Source organism: Egretta garzetta, unplaced genomic scaffold, assembly GCF_000687185.1.
Source record: "Egretta garzetta isolate BGI_Z169 unplaced genomic scaffold, ASM68718v1 scaffold343, whole genome shotgun sequence".
Taxonomy (NCBI): Eukaryota; Metazoa; Chordata; class Aves; order Pelecaniformes; family Ardeidae; genus Egretta; species Egretta garzetta.
The window spans coordinates 51,749-69,568 of NW_009259038.1; the positions used below are offsets into that span (position 1 = coordinate 51,749).

The window sequence follows — 17,820 nt, forward strand, 5'->3', positions numbered from 1 at the left end:
CTTTCACTCCAAAGGTGTAACTGCTGGCCTGCGATGAGTTGGCTACCCAGTTTAATTGCTTGGTCGTTACTTTGGCTGGTGCAGCATTTTTCTGACTTTGTGACTTTCCTACCCCAAAGCAAAGGGTTTAGAAGTTGGATTTGCCAAGCTGCTGCACCTTCTCCCGAGCTTACCTTTAACCACATTGCTGTGATACAAAATATATTTTTATTTTTAATTTACCATACTTACTGTAATCAAGAGGTGGTTCTAGGTGGCAGTGCCAAATTGCTACTGACCCTTCTAGTTTCCCCCACCCCATTTCTTAGTGTTAACTCTCCTGTTTTAAATTGTGGTAAACTTCTGGCAAAGACCATCTACTTTCTGCTTTTGTAAAGGTCCTATTTTTTTTTTTCACGTGATGCATCAAAGATGCATGAAAGGGCAGTTTGAACTTGAGTTTTCACCTGTTGGAATATAAGCCTCCAGTTGATGGCCTTGGTTTTAGCAGAAGATACGCACAGTTTTGGTTGAATTGTAGCATTGGCAGAATTGGTGAATGTCTGTCTTTTTTCTGAGGGTTTTGTGTTTAGCAGTTGTAGCTGGAAAAAAAGAGATCAGGTCTATAAAGAGGTCTGTTTGATCAGAATAGCATACAGAATTTCCACAATTAGCTTAACTCTTGGTCTGATATAGAAGTTAGTACCTCTTGCCAACGTGGATGCACACGATCAGATTGTTTCTTAAAGGAATATGGGCAGGAACAGTAATTTTAGAAATGCCGTAAGAGATGGAAAATCTAGAACACTTTGGGTGATGCTTAAAGGGAATACAAACTTTCTGACCAGTCTAGCAACCCAGTTATTTAAGTTCTAAGAATACTTGTCACTAAAAATGGGAGTGCTTTCTGTTTCAGAGACACCAAACTCTTTCACTTTTGACCATTTCTGTAGCTGATGTAGGAAAGAGTATCTTCTAAAATCCTTGAGACCAACAGAGGGAACTGGTGAAATTGTTTGACTTCGGCCATGTTCTTTGCAAGACCGTGTTGTCAACGCTTTTGATTGTAATAAAAGGAAAGATCACAACTGGACTGTACCTCTCTCATATTTGGGTGTTTCACATCTGGTGAAATGGCTTTTGGAAAGAAGAGGATCATTCGTCTGAATATTATGCAAAAATTACGTTCCAGGTTCACGAAGGGCTCAATTCAGCGCCGTGCTGTAGGTAGCAATTTGACAAATGGCAGACTTGGTAAATGGTGAGACTTGCTCGTCTCCAGAGCAAGCCTTGAAGTTGTGACTCTGCTTTATGGAAAGTTAAGGCTGATAGGTAATTAAATAAAGGCTATTTGCATTAGGTGCTTTTTTAATGAGATTAGTACTCTGCAAGTATTCTGAAAAAGTCAGCTAGACATCTGCAATCTGCAGTTATTGCCAATCAGCAAATGTCATCAGCGTGCGTGAGGCTGTATGAGACTACGTTTCTGTTTCGGAAGCTTGTTTACTTAAACGAGTCAGGTGATACTTCAGTGGTTTTTAATTTTTTCCTTATTGAGGCCTTTCATGGTTCTCTGATGGACTTGCTTATTTCTGCAGAATTTATTGGAGGGGGTTTTATGTTCATTGGGAGAAGTTCCTTTGATTTCTTGACTAACTCCTGAGCCCTCTTTGTAAGGGCATGTTGTTTTGAGGGCAAGGTTGTATTCAACCACAGCATAGCGTTTTCAAAAGCAATTGTTTGCAGTTGGCATTCAGTTGGATTTAGATTTCAGTGGTGGTTGGATATTTTCAAATGCAGACGCGATTCTTTGGGCTTCTCAAATGGTTCTGCATCTGTAAGGTGGGTCCATTTAAAAAATTGATTTTTAAAAAAAAATTATAGAAGACTTCATTTTGCCTTACGTTACCGTGTGCGCTCCTGAAGTTGTGATACAAATCTAAATCACTATGAGAAATATTTGACACGAGGACTTCTTGGTACAAGGAAGTAACTTTGAAATAAGGCACACCAGTGAAGTTGAAGAATTGTCACTGTTGCGGACTTGCTAGGGAGGTGGAGGGCACAGGCTGTTACATCTCAGTTTGCAAAATATTAAGAGCATGGTGGTTAATTTAAAAGCTTTTTGAAGTGTCCCGAGTGCTACACATTGACAGATTTGCATTAAAAGTAGTTAGCGGTTTTGAGGGGATGGACAGACTTAATTAGTTTGACTTGCTGGCTTGGGATAGTGGTGATAAGCAAGCTCCTTAGGTAGGGCCTTAGACTCAAGGCTCCTCTGTAGCCTGCAGCAGGGGTCGGTTATTTGGGTGGCCCTTAACCAGATGGACAGTGACGATGTACGGAGCCTCTGGTCTTGGAGAAGGGACGCTGTGCTAAGTAGGGATTGGGCCTGAAGGCAGTTCTTGGTTTTCTGTGCCAGTATTTTGGGAAATCAGCTTTAGTTACAGGATTCTGCTTAAGAGAGAGTATTTTTGGATTTTTGTAATGACATAGGCTTAGTATCTTCTTTGTTTTGTCCTTTAATTTATTGTAGGTAACCCTCTTGCCTACTAACCAGTGTTACTTGCTTGTAGGTCAGTAGTTTGGAGGATAATGCTGTGGGCCCTGTAGTTGTCAAGTTCTGCTCTAAGGGAGTGCTGGTTTTCTCTGATCCCATTGCCAACGCTAAAAAGATGGGGTTTTGAATTCTTACTTGTTAAGGAATTGGTTAATTTTGGCAGTTGTTCTTTTACTCATATCCCATGTATATGTATTTAATTTCAGAGGTCGCAGCAGTGGCAAAGGACCGCCTCAGCCTATGGTAAGTTTATGTTTTTTCCTCATCGTACCACTTCCTAGCTATGAGGAAACAACTTATGTACAGTGAACCTAAATATCAACGTAAGAGTAGCAGATACCGGAATATTCTATCCATTTTTTCCTTTGGATACCTTGATGAACGTTTTAGACTGAGATATACTTTTCTGAAGATGTAGCATCTTGCATTCTTTTAAGTCTCCTGGGAGGGTGAAGGGTCACTTAAACTTTTGACTACGCTAATATAAAGCCTCTGCAGTTTCTTGCAATTATAGTTGTAGATACAGATAACATTTAACTTACAGCAATGCTTCTGAATTAGTTCCTCTCTGAAGACTAATATTGGCTTCTCCCTTAAACAGATGACAGTAAGACAGCATTTAGTTAAATAAAAATAGCAATTTTGTTTAGCTTTACTGTAAAATAGCTAACCCAGTATTATCAGTAACCTGAATGTGTAGCTTTAGTTATCGTCGAGGCGATATACTGTTGAAGTAGAGGCATGGCTTGACTTGTAGAACATGATTTTATAATTTTTTTTTATTTATTTTTATGTGGGTCTTGATTTAAAGAATGGATCTTTGAACTGCACTAATGAAATATTTGCTAATTTGTTATTGGCCTGGTTTTCAAGGATGACTAATTTTGGGGAATGGGGCAGAAGTAGGAAAGTTTCAAAGGACTACAGTTTACTTACATAAATGTTTATTGAAGATATGAAGACTCTTCAGTAAAAATAAAGAAGCTTTGAGGAAGAGTGGTGAAAAAGGTCATACGCAAACACTAAACATCACAAAAGTGTCAGTCTTTGCGTCCTCCATATGGAGTGAGGAGACCTAAACGTATCTTTTCAGACCAGGAAGCGTGGCTAACAGGCAAGGAGTACGTGGATTAAGTAGCTGACAGTCTAAAAGATAGATTGTCAGTTAAAAAGTTCAAAATACGGTGAGGTCCTTGCATGTTTCAGCATCTCTTGTTTCACAAGCTTGAAGTTGACAGGGAGAGATAGGAGGTGTTGCAACAAAACACGGACATCCTCGCCGCTTCATGTATGCTTATGTGAGCTTGTCATCTAGCAACCTGGGTGACACTTGGTCAGCTCTCCTAGTGCAGGATCTCAGATTCTGATACTGCAGGGAACTGCTTTTAACTAATTTTATGGTACGTTTTGTAGCTCTTTGACTCTCCACATTTTGATGACTTTAGCTTCTGTTAATGCGAGTAATCAGGTCTGTTAGATGAAAAGATAGAATTCAGCAGGCCCTGAAAGCACCTTTTTAATTCTACAGCAGTTGAAGTACCTTATCCTGTTGATGGCTCTTAAACCAGAGAGGGATATTAGCAGGGCTTTCTCAGTCAGGAGTCTGTGCGTATGAGCTTCAGCCAGCCAGCAAAGGAATTTCCTTATTGAGTGACATGAGGGGCACTCTGTAAAGTTTACCTTGTTTGGAAGGATGTTTGGATCTTTAATTGATCAGAGGAAGGGGTAAGGGTCCTCTGTAAATCTTACATGACCTAAGTTCTATGTATATGGACTGAGTAAGGTTTTGGACCAGTGTTTTTAGGAATGTACTAGTATGTATGTGTTTTAGCATGTACTGGTATGATGAAAGCCTGCATTATTTTTGGCGCACTGGCTTTTTGAATTGTTACAAGTGTTTCTCCTATATTCATGACAATGTCTTTTTTTATTTTTCAGATTTCTTTCGATGGCATCTATGCAAACATGAGAATGGTTCACATACTTACTTCAGTTGTTGTAAGTCTTGATATTTGGAAGGAGGGTAAACGGTTTCTATAGTGACACAGAATTGTTAACTAGCCCACTAAGTGTAATATAATAGAGCGAATATTAAACAGTAGGCATCTTTCTCCCCAAATTTTAAGGGAAGTACTGACACGCCAAAATTAAGTAAGGCAGACTGTCCCACATCCACTAGAGTCCAGGATAAGCCTTCATCCTTTTTTGTACCAATACATATGCACAGATTTGGGGTTTGCACAAAAACTTGTTTGTGTGCGTAACTGGTCAAGAGTCTTGTGAGTACCAAATATGCTTTTGTGAGTATCTTTAAATCCCTTCAGAACAAATTTTGGTAGACACCCAGCTGTTTGCATCTGCAGAACACAGTGGCGTATTTATAAATGGGCAAATATTGAATGAGAAGATTTAACTAAAAACTGAGCTGTATTTTTACACATTGTGCATATGTAAAAAATACGTCTGAGAAAACCACTCAAATGTCATTTTTTTCAGGCTGATAGAAAGCTGTATTTTCATTCTTGTTGCATTCTAGGGATCCAAATGTGAAGTACAGGTGAAAAATGGTGGTATATATGAAGGAGTTTTTAAAACCTACAGTCCTAAGGTAATTTTTTTTATTTTGACTCTACCGTATTTTAAAAGATCCTAATACTGAATAATCAGTGTTTTATTTAAAATTTGAGTATTTATTACGAATTATTTTGACTATTCATGTCTAGGTTCACACAAGCAGATTCATTTTTGCAAACTATTATAAATGTCTGGTTTTTGTACGTATGTGATGGTATTGAGTAGCTTATTGTGCATTAAATTAGTATATTCTTTTTATATCTCTAATAGTGTGATTTAGTGCTTGATGCTGCTCATCGGAAGACTGCAGAATCCAGTTTGGGGCCAAAACGTGAAGACATACTAGAGAGTATCTTGTTCAAGTCTTCAGATTTTGTTATGGTGCATTTTAAGGATATGGATACCAATTATGCGAGAAGAGGTATACTTGTTTTTAAAGTTGTCTGTATCTTAAGGTCATAAGCCAAGATTGTTCAAACTAGATGCTTTAGGATCCAAAAACTAAAGTTCATATTTAGACTTTCAATTCTTAATGAGTGCTGAACATCCAAGTATCCCATTAAAGTCAATGGAAAGAGCAGATGCTCAGCACCTGCTGAAATGAGAAATTTATCAACATTTTTAAAATGGGTTGCAGAACCTTTGTGGGGGCACTCTTGCTTTGAGTGGCTGTTCTTGGCATCTGGAAAGCAAATCCTTAGTGGTGTTACAAAACATTTTACAGATTTTGTGGGAGGTTGGGGGTTTTTTTGTAAATGTCTTTCTAAATTAGTCTGTTCAGTGTTATATGAGAATCCGTGAATACACAAATTCTTTATAAAAAGATCATTGTTCAGAGTTGGTATATATATAAATTCTATATTTAGTTAAGTAACTTTTGTATCTAAACATGCATTCATATAAATATGCTCAAAATACTACTGCAAATGGAGCTAAAAATTCTTTAGGAAAATCCAGTATGTGTGTTTTTAATTTCTGCTTTACTACTTGTAGTTAAGGTTCTCCAAAATACAGAAGAACCCAGCGAGGGGGCAGGCAAGTGGTCTTAAAATCTCAAGACATGACTTGAAACTATCAGAATTAAACAATTTTACAGGCAGTCAGGCAGTCTTCATACTTCTTCTTTTAATGTCTGACCTCCAAGACACTAATTATTTTTCTGGAACCTAAGAGGTTCATAAGTCAGACAGCTCTAGTTCCTTTGCAGATTTTTTTTTTTTTTTTTGGTTGGGGCAGCCATATCTCAGGGGTTTTGTGCTTATGATCCTGACTTGCTGGGCTAAGGAATAAAAGCAAATACGTATCTTTCTATGTCATGGAGTGAAATGCATGTGTACATTTTAAGGTTGATCAACAACTGTCACTGGGAGCTAACTGGTTATTGTAACACTCATGCTTTATTTCCATGTACCAGTGACTTAGGGATGTGTAGGGACCGGTGCACATTTAATGAGATCTTTCTCTTTTCACCTTGCGTGCGTACATGCACAAGTTCTTGCCTGATTTAAAGCTGCAGAATGAGAGGCTTGTCGTTTCAAGGAATTTGCTTTTCCCAGAAGAAGATGCAGAATGCCAGAGCAAATGTAGAATTGAAATGCAGATAAGTTCCAGGTTCTGGATGGGACTTTGAGTTTAAGTTACACAAGAGCTGTTTTATAATGGGTCTGCTATGAACATCACTTCAATATAAATGCAAACCAGGCTTGTCCATTACCCAATCTTTATAGATTTTGAGCAGACGGAATGAAGAATATACTACTACTTCTAGGAAAACTTACTCAATGGTAGTTTTCTACAAGAAAATTACTGCTTCAGGTTGAACAGTCACTCAGTTCGCTTTATTAGGTGGAATGTCTTTGAATCTAAATCTCCTAAGTAGCTGGAGAGGGGAGCTGAAATAAAGCCATAGAGAATTGAAGCGAGATAAACTGGAAGGCTGCAAAACTCGATAACTTGTAGTGGGTAAATTTATCTGCTTTCCATTTTGTCTCAAAAATGTATTATCTTGAAATGACACTTGAAAGTGTAAGTCAGTCTCTGATCACACCTGCAAATTAGAGCAATGAAGGGCTTTCTGCTTCTTGGGAAATTAAATAAGCAAGGATTCAAAAGAATGGAAGTATATGAACATGCTTGCAGGAACCACTGGCCTTTTGTTCTTACAAATAAATGCAAATCTTCATGGTACCGAGTCAGATAAGCCTGTGTGACTCACAGTAAAAACCAAGTCTGAACTCCTAGGTGAGGAGATGGTGCTCCTTGCTGTGTTTGTATTGGGAATGGTTACTGTCTGGTGCCCAGAGAAGTTTGACAGTGTCGCACTTACCCAGAAACAAATATTTTAAAACTTCCTAGCCCTCAATGTTTTTTGGCTTTCACAGACAAGTTAGGAGACAATTTGGTCATACTTGGTTGGAAAGGCAGCTTGCTCTCACTTCTTTTAAAAATGTAGTTAAAGGGAAGGGCACGTCACAAGCACTCTGTTGCCATAGGAGAGGCTTACCCTAGAGTAAGGTTTGTTGGAGGTTTGTTGGGGTGTGTGTATGTAGTTTCTCCTAACCCTTAGGAGACTATTAGACTTGAGGAGGCCTTGAAGTAAACTTAATTTTTACAAAAGATACTGTTTTGGAAATTTTAGCGCATTCTGGTTTCCTGGTTTGGTATAAGAAGCTGGAGTTCTACGGATTTTTATTCTGGCATTTGCTTCTTTGCTGAGCTGGAGGAATGTGGACAAATGGTGCTCGTGACTCTGTGGGTCTTGATCTTCTGCCTCACCCTCAGACTTGAATAGCAGAGATGTTAGTTGTGTGGTCAGCCTGTCTGACCAAGTCAGACAGAAGAGACTGGAAGAGCACTGGGAAAGGGCAGCAGGTGGGGAGAAAGGGAATGGGATGGATTCTCTTTTCCAGAGGAGTGGAAAATAGAGTCGTCTCTGAAAGAACTGTCTGAAATAGTCTGCTGGGCACCTTTCATCGCTATCATACTTGTGCAGGTTTGAAGCAGTGAGCTGATAATTCATCCTGCAGCTACATCAGTAGTGTGAGTGCAGGGGAGGTAACAACAGGCTTAGGGTGGGTGAAACGACCACGTTTGGATGCAGCAGTCTTAGATTTGCTTGTGCCAAGCATGACATTGCACCTTTAGACACACCAGTGGAGAAAGTATGGTGCCTGCCCAGATTGTAGAAATTGGAAGAAGAGTTGGGAGAAAAAGTAGTAGGTCTGTGTGGATAGGGACATTCTAACAGTTTCTGTTTAAAAAACAAATCTGTCCTTCCTGGGCCCTTATTTGCAGCTCTGTCAGTCTGCACAGAGTTTTGTACTCATGTAGATTCCTGTTAGGCTTCAAGATGCATGGAAAGGAGTCACCTGAGGGCCTCTCACTGTGGAATTAGGGCTTTCTGCAGTACAGGCGGGCTGATGAATGAAACATGCGTTGGAAAACTCAGGTGAAATTGTATTATATCCAACATCCCCTTTTCAAACTGTTCTGTCTGCATTTAAAGAGGGACAAGCACTGTCTTCTGCACGTGGCAGTGGAAAATCGGCTGCTAAAAATCTGCTGGGATGTGCAAGTTGGAATCCTTGGCTGTACGTTAGCATGTAACGTCTCTCTGCTTCACCTTCTGAGTCAGAGGGGAAGCGCCTAGACCTCATCGTTGCTAGATTACTTGGGCTGCGTGATTGAAACAGGAGGGTATATTTCTCCTGTGTTCTACAGAACAAGCTCCTAGCAGTGTTTCATGTAGTCCTAAACACTGATCGGTCGACAGTGCTGGCTTGTGTATCATTCCAATTTGAGTAGGGCCTCAGAGTTGCCTTCTTGGCTTCTCTTTAAAGACAAGACAGTTCATCACAACTACTGTTAAAGTAAAAGGCTTCTACAATGGTTTTATTGGGTTTTTTGGCAGCGTTACTGCACTCTGAGAAAAATATTATGAATCCAATGAAAAAAGGCAGAAGAAAATTGGTTATTTAAGTTTTTCCTTGAATTAGCACTGTAAGTGGCATCCTTCCAGAGAATGTGTTGCAAGGGGAATAGCAGTAGGCATAGTCGGAACAAAGGAAGGAAATGTTGGCTCTGCAAAGCTGGCGGTAACTGGTTTTAATGTTTCAAATCAGTAGTAAGTAGTTACAAAACAACTGAGAGTTTACTGTTGAAACCTTTAAGGTGAAACCTCAGTTTATTCTGGGCTCTGCTAAACTCAATCAAAGCTTGCAGTGTGCAGCACGAACACCTTCGGCACGTAATGCCGATTGGTTTAATAACATTTGAACTGCAGAGTTGCACTTAATTGCATATTTCTGCTCTTCACCATTAGTAGCTCGCAACAGGTTTGCGAAAACAAGCATGTTAAACACTGAAATTAATTAAACCTGGACTCTTAAGTGCTCTATTCTGGCATTTTTTTCTTTAACTCACTTAATAGCACATACTTTAAGAACTTGCCCAAGCTGAGTTTTTCTCAGAATGTGTATATTTAATTTGCCTTTACTTAATGTGAATTTCTGTTGAATAGAATTGTTCTTGGGATTTTTTTTTTTCCCAGTTAGCAGGCTTTAAAACAAGAAGCGAGGTCTTTGATATCAAACTTCTTTGCTTGGGAGATGTCACATTAAGCAGTTAGAGAGGCAGTGAGGCTAATTGAGTGTTACAGCTCAAGACCCTGGTTTGACCAGATTTTTTGTTTGATCTTTAATTTGGGTTTTACCATGTAGAAAAGGAATTGATTCAAAATTTGGCCATGTCAAGGTGTCACATGAATTGCTCATTCAACAGCTCAGAGATATGAGGCACCAGATAAGGGGGAGGCTGAGCCTGTGCAGTCAGTATCTTGTCTGTTCTTACTCTGCCAGTCGGCACTTGTAGCAGCACTTCATGTTTTAGCTTCTACTTTACTAAGAATCTTAAGAGCAGTATTTTTGTTTCGGAAACAATTATTTGTGGAAATAATTTTTTACATGTTCCATTAATTTACATACCTACATGAATTTTGGTAATGTCTTGTTTGACTTGCCCCGTTTTTTAATCGTGGTGTCCCGTATGCCCGCCTAGCTGTCTGTTCCAGGAAAATAGTGATCTGTGCCTTGAGGTACCGTTCTGCTACATTTAAACTTTGCCTGGATGCTCATGAGACCATATCGTCTGACTAGAAGTCTGCCTTTGTAGCTTGAATTTCTCCTAACTCTGGATTTTCTTTGAGTTGTAGAGGTTAAACTGATGTTGCAGTCTCACTTGTGACTTCCATTCAAAGAGAGAGAGAAATGAAGAGCAGTGAAGCTTCTGTGCCTCATGATACACTGGATTCTACCGGGAAATTTAGCATTGATTGTACACATCTTACTCAGATCTGTAGCATTCGTTAGATAGTGGAGTTTTTGTTTTGACTTTGGGGGTTTTTTTTCCCCCAGTTCATCTGTATCATTATAATTTTTAACAGCACTCTGCTGAATGTTTATGTGGCTTTTTAAATAAGAAAATTAGTGGGTTGAGTAGATGAGTCTTGCTAAGCTAGTATTTTATTCACAGTATCCAAAATGGCACGGTCGTGCATGGAGTTTGTCTGAAGTAATTTAATAGAAATTAAGGGAACGCCCTTCTGAAATACAGCAGATTACCTCTGTCAGGTGCTGTCATCAGTCCTCCTAACTCATATTTATCTAATCTCATGGGAGAAGAGTTCCCTCTACTCCCACTGAAGTAATGTAGAAGGAAATTTCACAGTTTTAAGTGACGTAAGCAGCCTCCAACTTGCATTTGGTGCAAAATGTCCAATCTGAGAGGATGAAAGATGAAACACTGAATTAATGGTGTTTGGCACACAAGCAGCACTGGTCTGTCTGGGTTACGGCAGCGTTAGCTACCACGTATTGATAAGGTAAATGCAGAGTTTCCAAATGCAAGTGCCTTTTGCCTCCCTGTTAAATATGCTCTGTAGTTACTACTTAACTGTGGAGTGAGGTAGCACTGTGTTACTGTGTCGTTTCAGATGACATTTAAGCATATCTTCTTTTATAGTATATTTTAAAAGCTGTTTGTGTGAAGGGAAACTGAGATGTTTTCTTTCAAGCTGGTACACCTTAGAAATCTGTAGGCTGGAAGGTTGGGGTTTTGGGGTTTTTTTTTGGTGAAGCAAAATGGGAAAATACATGGGGCTGTTAATAGGTGGGAATGTTGCTGAGGTCTTGCTATGGCAATGATCTTTGCAGGGTGGGAGATGTATAATCAGTTTGAATATGTCTGTGAGAGGGACTGAAAGAGTTTAGCTTTGCCTGAATTCAGCCATATAATGTGAAAAAATCCGCCTGTATTTGTATCTGATGTCTTCCAATTTTTTCTCTCTCCACATCTGTTGTAGTTCCTTCAGAAACAGGTAACTTTTTTGGCAGTCACGCTATGTCTCTGCATCTTGCCTTTCATAATGCTTTTGTTACCATAATATATAACGGAAACTTAATATCTTTGCTCGCACATTTATGGCACTATGAAACATGCATGCATAACTTCACAGAATCATTTAGAGTACCTTGCAGTTAGTTGATGACTTCTGTTTTCACTCTTGATTTTTACCTATTCTGAACAGTTGAAAATGCAACGATTGGAATTGTGCCTCAGCTCGTGGGTCGTACAAGGATAAAATGACTCTGTTTCAGAACAGTTTACAAGTAATTCCAGAATGTGCCTGCTCCGGGCATTGCATTTAGTGACGAGCTAAAATACAATCTCACGTGAAAGTGTTAACCTCCAGCTGCGTAGGTGCTGTCACAGCTTTGGTTGCCAGACTATGGTGTCTCACAGGGGGATCGATGCAGGTTTTGGCAGTTTCACATGAGCCCTAACAGTGGTGTGCCTGGTTAGGTGTCTTTCTTTCATTTGGCTTTCTTGGCTTATTTTACTGATTCTTTTGTATTTGAAATGAATGTTTAGCTAATAAACTTGTCTTATTTTTCATATATCTTCGGTAACATTTTGTTTCATATATGCTTATTAACAATGCTTAATTGCTTATCCGTAGTTCCTTTGGTCTTTGTGTATGAGTTGAGCAAGCATTTCATGAGATAGTGCGGAATGTTATTAGGGAGACTAAGCACGGTTAACTTTTATGAGAGATCATACCAATTTATGTACAGAACTTGACTGTGAAATTGGGTAAAAGAGGAATAATAAGCTATGGCAGCAGTCTCTCTCTAAAAAGTCTTCAGTAATTGTTCAAAAACTGTAACATCAGCGGCCAACTTCATATGTTGTGAATTCTTTTCACGATGGCTTTAAAGTTCATTTTTCTTAGGAAGATTTCAGATCTTGCCAGAAGGTAATTTAAGCCACATTCTTCCATATCTGGCATTGCCTGGTGGTTTGATGTCATTCTTTCTAAAGGTTTGAAATGTTTGCTCCTTATTTTATCAGTAGAATAATAGGAAATTCTAGATTGAAAGCTTATTTATTTTAGGCTTATTTAATTATTTATAAACGTATAACAAGCTTATTTTATTTTTTAAAGTTCCTTCTGTTTTAAGTAATTTAAGAATTTGCAGGCAGCTCTGAGATTCAGTTGCTAACGAATATAAAAGCTTGGCTTCCTTGGTGAATGGCTTTGTACAATTTTTTTTTTAACAGCACTTTAATATTCTAGTATTATTCCTTCTTAAGTCTGGTTTGAATGAAACATGAACAAGTGAAAATAAGAGCTCACAGTCTTTAGTTTTTTTAATATACGTTTTTATAATTCATAGAAACAATAGCGGACCCTTACTGCTTAGTGCACCTCATGGTATATTTATGTTCATACATTGTTGAGAACAGGAGGTAGAGAGTTTCTGAATCTTGCTGTGTGATTCGGGTAAGCTGCTGCTTGAAAAAGCTCTTGCAGGGAAGAGGACATCTCCGTTCACGTCACAGTGATGGGGTGCACCAAGCTAATCGATAATTGAGTTACACTGCAAAGGGAGTAAAAGCGTGTGTGTGTGTGCATGCTGGTGTGCTGAGGAGTTGTGGAAATAGAAGAAACTCAGATATTTGAAGGGAAATTTGGATTCTGCCCATTTATTTAGGGAATGGGATTGGGTTGCATTCATGCTTTTTTGATATTAGCATAATCTGCTAGTGTGCAGTTGTGCGGGCTGTCTGGAAAAGCATCTTATACGTGTCTTGGGTTTTCTAGAGGAACGGGGATCCTCAGGTAGTCTCTTTTTTTTTTTTGTTAGCAAAAACATACATGTTTGTGTAAAATATTTTGAAATAACTGAAAGTAATTACTGCTATTCTTTGATGCCTTGCCTTGTAAATTTGCAAAGCCCCTTGTAAACATGTTAGAAGTTAGTCTGTGCTTCCATAGTTATTCTAAGTATGAAGTAGGCACCTTTTTAATGTAGTCCTATTGAATACAGCAACTACAAGAGAAGGTGAATGATGTTTAATGTGCCTGCGATGCAGCTGTATTTGGTTGTTCCTCAGCTAAACTAGTGTGTACATCTTCCTGTACTTAAGCAGATTGATTTCACCCCCATCCCTCCCCGCTCCCTTGTAGATGCTTTTACTGATTCAGCCATCAGTGCTAAAGTAAATGGTGAACACAAGGAAAAGGATCTTGAACCATGGGATGGAGGAGAGACCACCGCTACTGAGGAGCTTGAGGCATTAGAGACAGATGTTGTAAGTAACGCTTTTTTATCTTCTATGACAGTCTGTAGAAAATAAGCTATTTCTCTGGACATGCCTTGCAACAATTCCTTAATTTTAAATTAGTAATGAACTTTTGACTAAAATTGCTGGCCTACCTTGTATGGGTGTATGTTCAGTCTTTGCTAGCAGCTGCCACAGTACATTTTTACAGTTTGAACAAGAATAGCTGGATTTCAAATGCCACTTTTGGCAAATATTGACAAATGGCAGCTGCTGTGGTAAGGGACATGTTTGACTCACGGACTGGCTGAAAAGAGGATCTTTTATTAAGGACTTCAAATTCAGCAATACACTGAAGTGATTTATGTTTAATCAGAGCATTCCTGTCTGGCTATCATTGCATTTGGAAATTATGGTGAAATTGTGCTTAGCTAACTGTCTCTGAGCTAAGATGAAGGAAATTGATGGAAGTCTGACCCATGACTTAATAAGCACAGATACAGTCTCAGTAGATGATGAGTCGTTAGATGAAGAGTATGGTCTCAAATGACGTTTCTTTATATATCATAGCAGTTAGCTTTTACTCAACCATGCATTCTTTTTAGTGAGGACTACAGTATGTTAAAGAAAGGAGATAACATTACTAATTAGAGGAGAATCTACCCATGGAGCGTATTAACTTCAAGTAGCACAGTTACCTGGTCAATTTTAGTGTACGTATTGTACAGCTGGGATTTACTAGAATATTTAATAGTGTCAGTGCTTTTATAAAACATTCAAAACATCTATCATTGAGCTTGAGTGCTGTAATAGCAATTTTACTAAAGTGGGGAAGTTGTGCAGATCAACAGGGGTCTTCTTACCGTGGTGTGTGCGTCTCAGATAATTGCAGTAGTAGCGCATTCGAAAAGTTTCAGCACTTGCCACCACAGCAAGGGATGCTTCTAATGTGCACAAGTGTCAATTTGTCAATTTTCACTTTTTGGAAAAGGCCTTCATGTAATATTTCTTGCTAGCCAGTAATCTTCCTAGTACGGGGTACTTAAAACCCAAAACCAAAACCTCATAAAACCAGCACAAATAACACACTACAAACAAAAACCTGGCTTTTGAAGGTAAAATCTGCGCATCTGATGAACAAAGTTCCCTGAAATAAATTGTAGCTTTAGTAACTTTGCTATCTGGACAGTGAATTCATAGGCCTAGGAAAGGGGGCAAAAGGTTTAACTTCCGCCATCAGCCCTTAATTTTAAGGGAATGTGTTTCCAGTGTCATTTTGAAAAACAAGCATCATTTTCTTCTAGTCTAATGGATGGGATCCCAATGACATGTTTCGTTACAATGAAGAAAATTATGGTGTAGTATCCACTTACGACAGCAGTTTATCTTCTTATACGTAAGTTCCAAAATATTTTGTTATTAGATTTGTATTTAATGTTCTCCCTGGTTTGACAAACTTTATTCTGAAGATAATTTTACGTACTTTCTAAAGTTGTGGAATGGAAAACTGAAAGAGCAATGCATGATTAGTGCTTAAGAAACCTTGCCAGTGTTCTGTGAATAATTAAGATCTAGTAATCATTATATATTCCCTTAAATGGGCACAGTTCATTCCCGTTGCAACATTTTCTGAATTTATGCATGCAATAATGCTTATTTCTTAGAAAAACTGAATAGGGTGGATAATACCAAATTGTGAAACTGTCTTTACATAGCTGCTATACCTATACTTTGTGTTTAACCTATCGGAACAGGTTGACTAATTCCTAATTTTATTGAGACAATTGATCCGGTAGGTATTGGAATGTTGAAACGTTGCTGATAACTAAGGGGGGTTGTGTGCCGTGGATGGCTGGTTTAGCAGACTTGTCCGGTTTTAGTTCCAGTTACAATATAATAACAACTTGAATATAGAAGTAGTATAAAGCCTGCTCTGGCTACTTTGGCAGTGCGGACCTGTTGCCAATAGTCTGAAGCTATAATGTTAACTGCGACTGCAACACAATCAATTGCAGATGTTCAACAGCCATTGTGAAATGTCTTTTAACATTTTCCCACTCTTCTAACCCCCAAAGCGTAAACTTATCTTTGAATGTCAAGGAATTGCAGTGAATATTTTGATTTTTATGCAGAACTGGAGCACTTGTCTACAGACCTCTGGTTCAACAACTTTATTTTTACTGTTTTGTTAAAATAGACTTGTAACGTGGTGATAATCAAAGTGTCTTAATCGGCTTACATTTGAATCCTGGGGAAGCTGTTCTTTCATATACTTCACTGCTCTAAGTACTTTTTGTACTTTTGAACTTTAGTCTTCCATCTTTCTGCTTTATGGGTATTAATGGAAACAGATTAAAAACATGAAGGTGGCTCTAAATTGCCAGAGACAAATTCCATTGTTTCCTAGTCAAGCAGCTTGCTTTGCCTATCAGCCTGCTAAACTGGGAGACTCTTCTCCGGATTTCCCAAGCATGTGATGGGCAACAGTGTAGCTAAATGCTTATACGTGCAACTGAAGGACTGTAAAGGATTTATTGTTTGATTGTTTTCTCTTCCTAGAGCTAAGCGTTAGCAGGTAGAGTCTGTCAAACTGCATAAAGGTACAAGTGTACTGCCTTAGTATGGTGATCAGCTGCTCTGTACATGCTTCTCTCATCACTGGGGTTCTGAACAATGTCATCTTGCCCATCCCCTTTGGTTGATCTTTAATGGCCTTTTCCCCGTTAGAAAATGTAAAATCATTCTTTTACTTGTTTAGGTTGCCATCAGTGCTCCTGTATACATCCCTTCACTTTTTTTTTTTCAGTCACTTTAAATAAATGAGGGTGTATTGGGTGTTCTTCTTTCTTGTGTGTATATTTAATACAGAGTAAGCGAGGCCCGTGACTTCAGGTTTGTATGCATTGTGTTCATGCATATCTTATGTGAGCCAACGCTTTACGCTGAAGGGTGAGGTTTTTATTTAATATTCTTGCAGTTACCATTGATAAGGCCGGTAGGTGTCTCGACTGGCCAAAAATGTGTGTGTGGGGAAAAACTTGTGATGCAGTAGTTGAGTGCTGGCTTGGAATTTGGCAAAGCCACTTGTTTTCCTAGTTCTGCCACCAACACTTGAGTAATCTTGCATATATTATTTCATACTTGGCTTGTATCTCCACCTACTTTCTTTGTTCTTTTTTATATTATTCGAAATATGTGCAGTAGTGATTATATAATGCCCAGCATAGCATGGTCCAAGCCTCAACTGTATTCTGTATTTTTATGTAGTTTATTCTATAGTAAGGTTGGATGAAACAACTTTTTGGAAATTAGAATTGGCGACAAAGTGCAAAGTTGTTTTATAAAACCTGATACTTCAACAAAAATTGGAACAGGTAAAAACCAAATCCGTGGGTGGAGAGGAGGAAGTGCCAGGTATGATACCATCTCCAGTTACATCTTTGAGGATTTCATTGCCTGTGTATCGAATTCTTACTTGGTGGCTTTCCTAAGGGAGCTACGTATGCTTTTTGCAATATGCTATTACCTAATATAGATATGCGGAATGAATGGTTTTGAGGTCCTAGGACATGGCAAATGAGTCATGGGTTTCTGGTCCCATGCTCTAATGTATTGCACTCATCTTTTCTGTAGTTAATTCGTAACAGGAAGAGCTGAAATTCTATGGCTGGAATTATCAAAGGATTAAGCATGTAACTCTTTAATTTCAGTAGGACTGGGGACTCTTGTGTCTGTTGGGAATGTGTAAATAACTAAATAAATTCAAATTTGGTCTATTATGGTAGTTTCCTATCTAAACAACAGACAAAGTCTTTTTATTACTAATATACTCAATCATGTTAGAAGTTGGAGTCTTTGCGTAGCTTTAGGGACTGAGGATTTTGCAAGTGATATGGAAAAACTCTGCACCCTGACCTCAGCTCTCTAGACAGGTAAATGACAGTGAATTTGCACAAAATATCAAACCGGTGCAGGAATATTGACATATGTATACTAAAAAAGATGGTAAGTCTACTGGCTTAAAAGCAAGGTTTTTTACTCTGACTTGGTTAGAACTAACACTATGTAATTTTTGTCGCTCCTTT

At 38.6% G+C, this 17,820-nt stretch overlaps 1 protein-coding gene across 8 annotated transcripts in view; it reads left to right on the top strand.

Moving 5' to 3' along the window:
- Positions 1–2,672: 2,672 nt before the first annotated feature.
- The window catches only part of ATXN2 (ataxin 2), a 45,108-nt gene continuing 29,960 nt past the window's right edge, over positions 2,673–17,820 (top strand). For 7 of the 8 annotated variants that reach the window (XM_035890499.1, XM_035890501.1, XM_035890498.1 and 4 more), the window contains exons 1-6: positions 2,673–2,782; positions 4,478–4,537; positions 5,076–5,147; positions 5,384–5,534; positions 13,641–13,765; positions 15,040–15,131. In XM_035890499.1, the coding sequence (XP_035746392.1) occupies positions 2,780–2,782; positions 4,478–4,537; positions 5,076–5,147; positions 5,384–5,534; positions 13,641–13,765; positions 15,040–15,131 (503 nt within the window). In that variant the 5' untranslated portion in view covers positions 2,673–2,779. Of the gene's footprint in view, positions 2,783–4,477; positions 4,538–5,075; positions 5,148–5,383; positions 5,535–13,640; positions 13,766–15,039; positions 15,132–17,820 lie in introns of those variants that run through there. The other variant, XM_035890505.1, reaches the window with a different exon arrangement.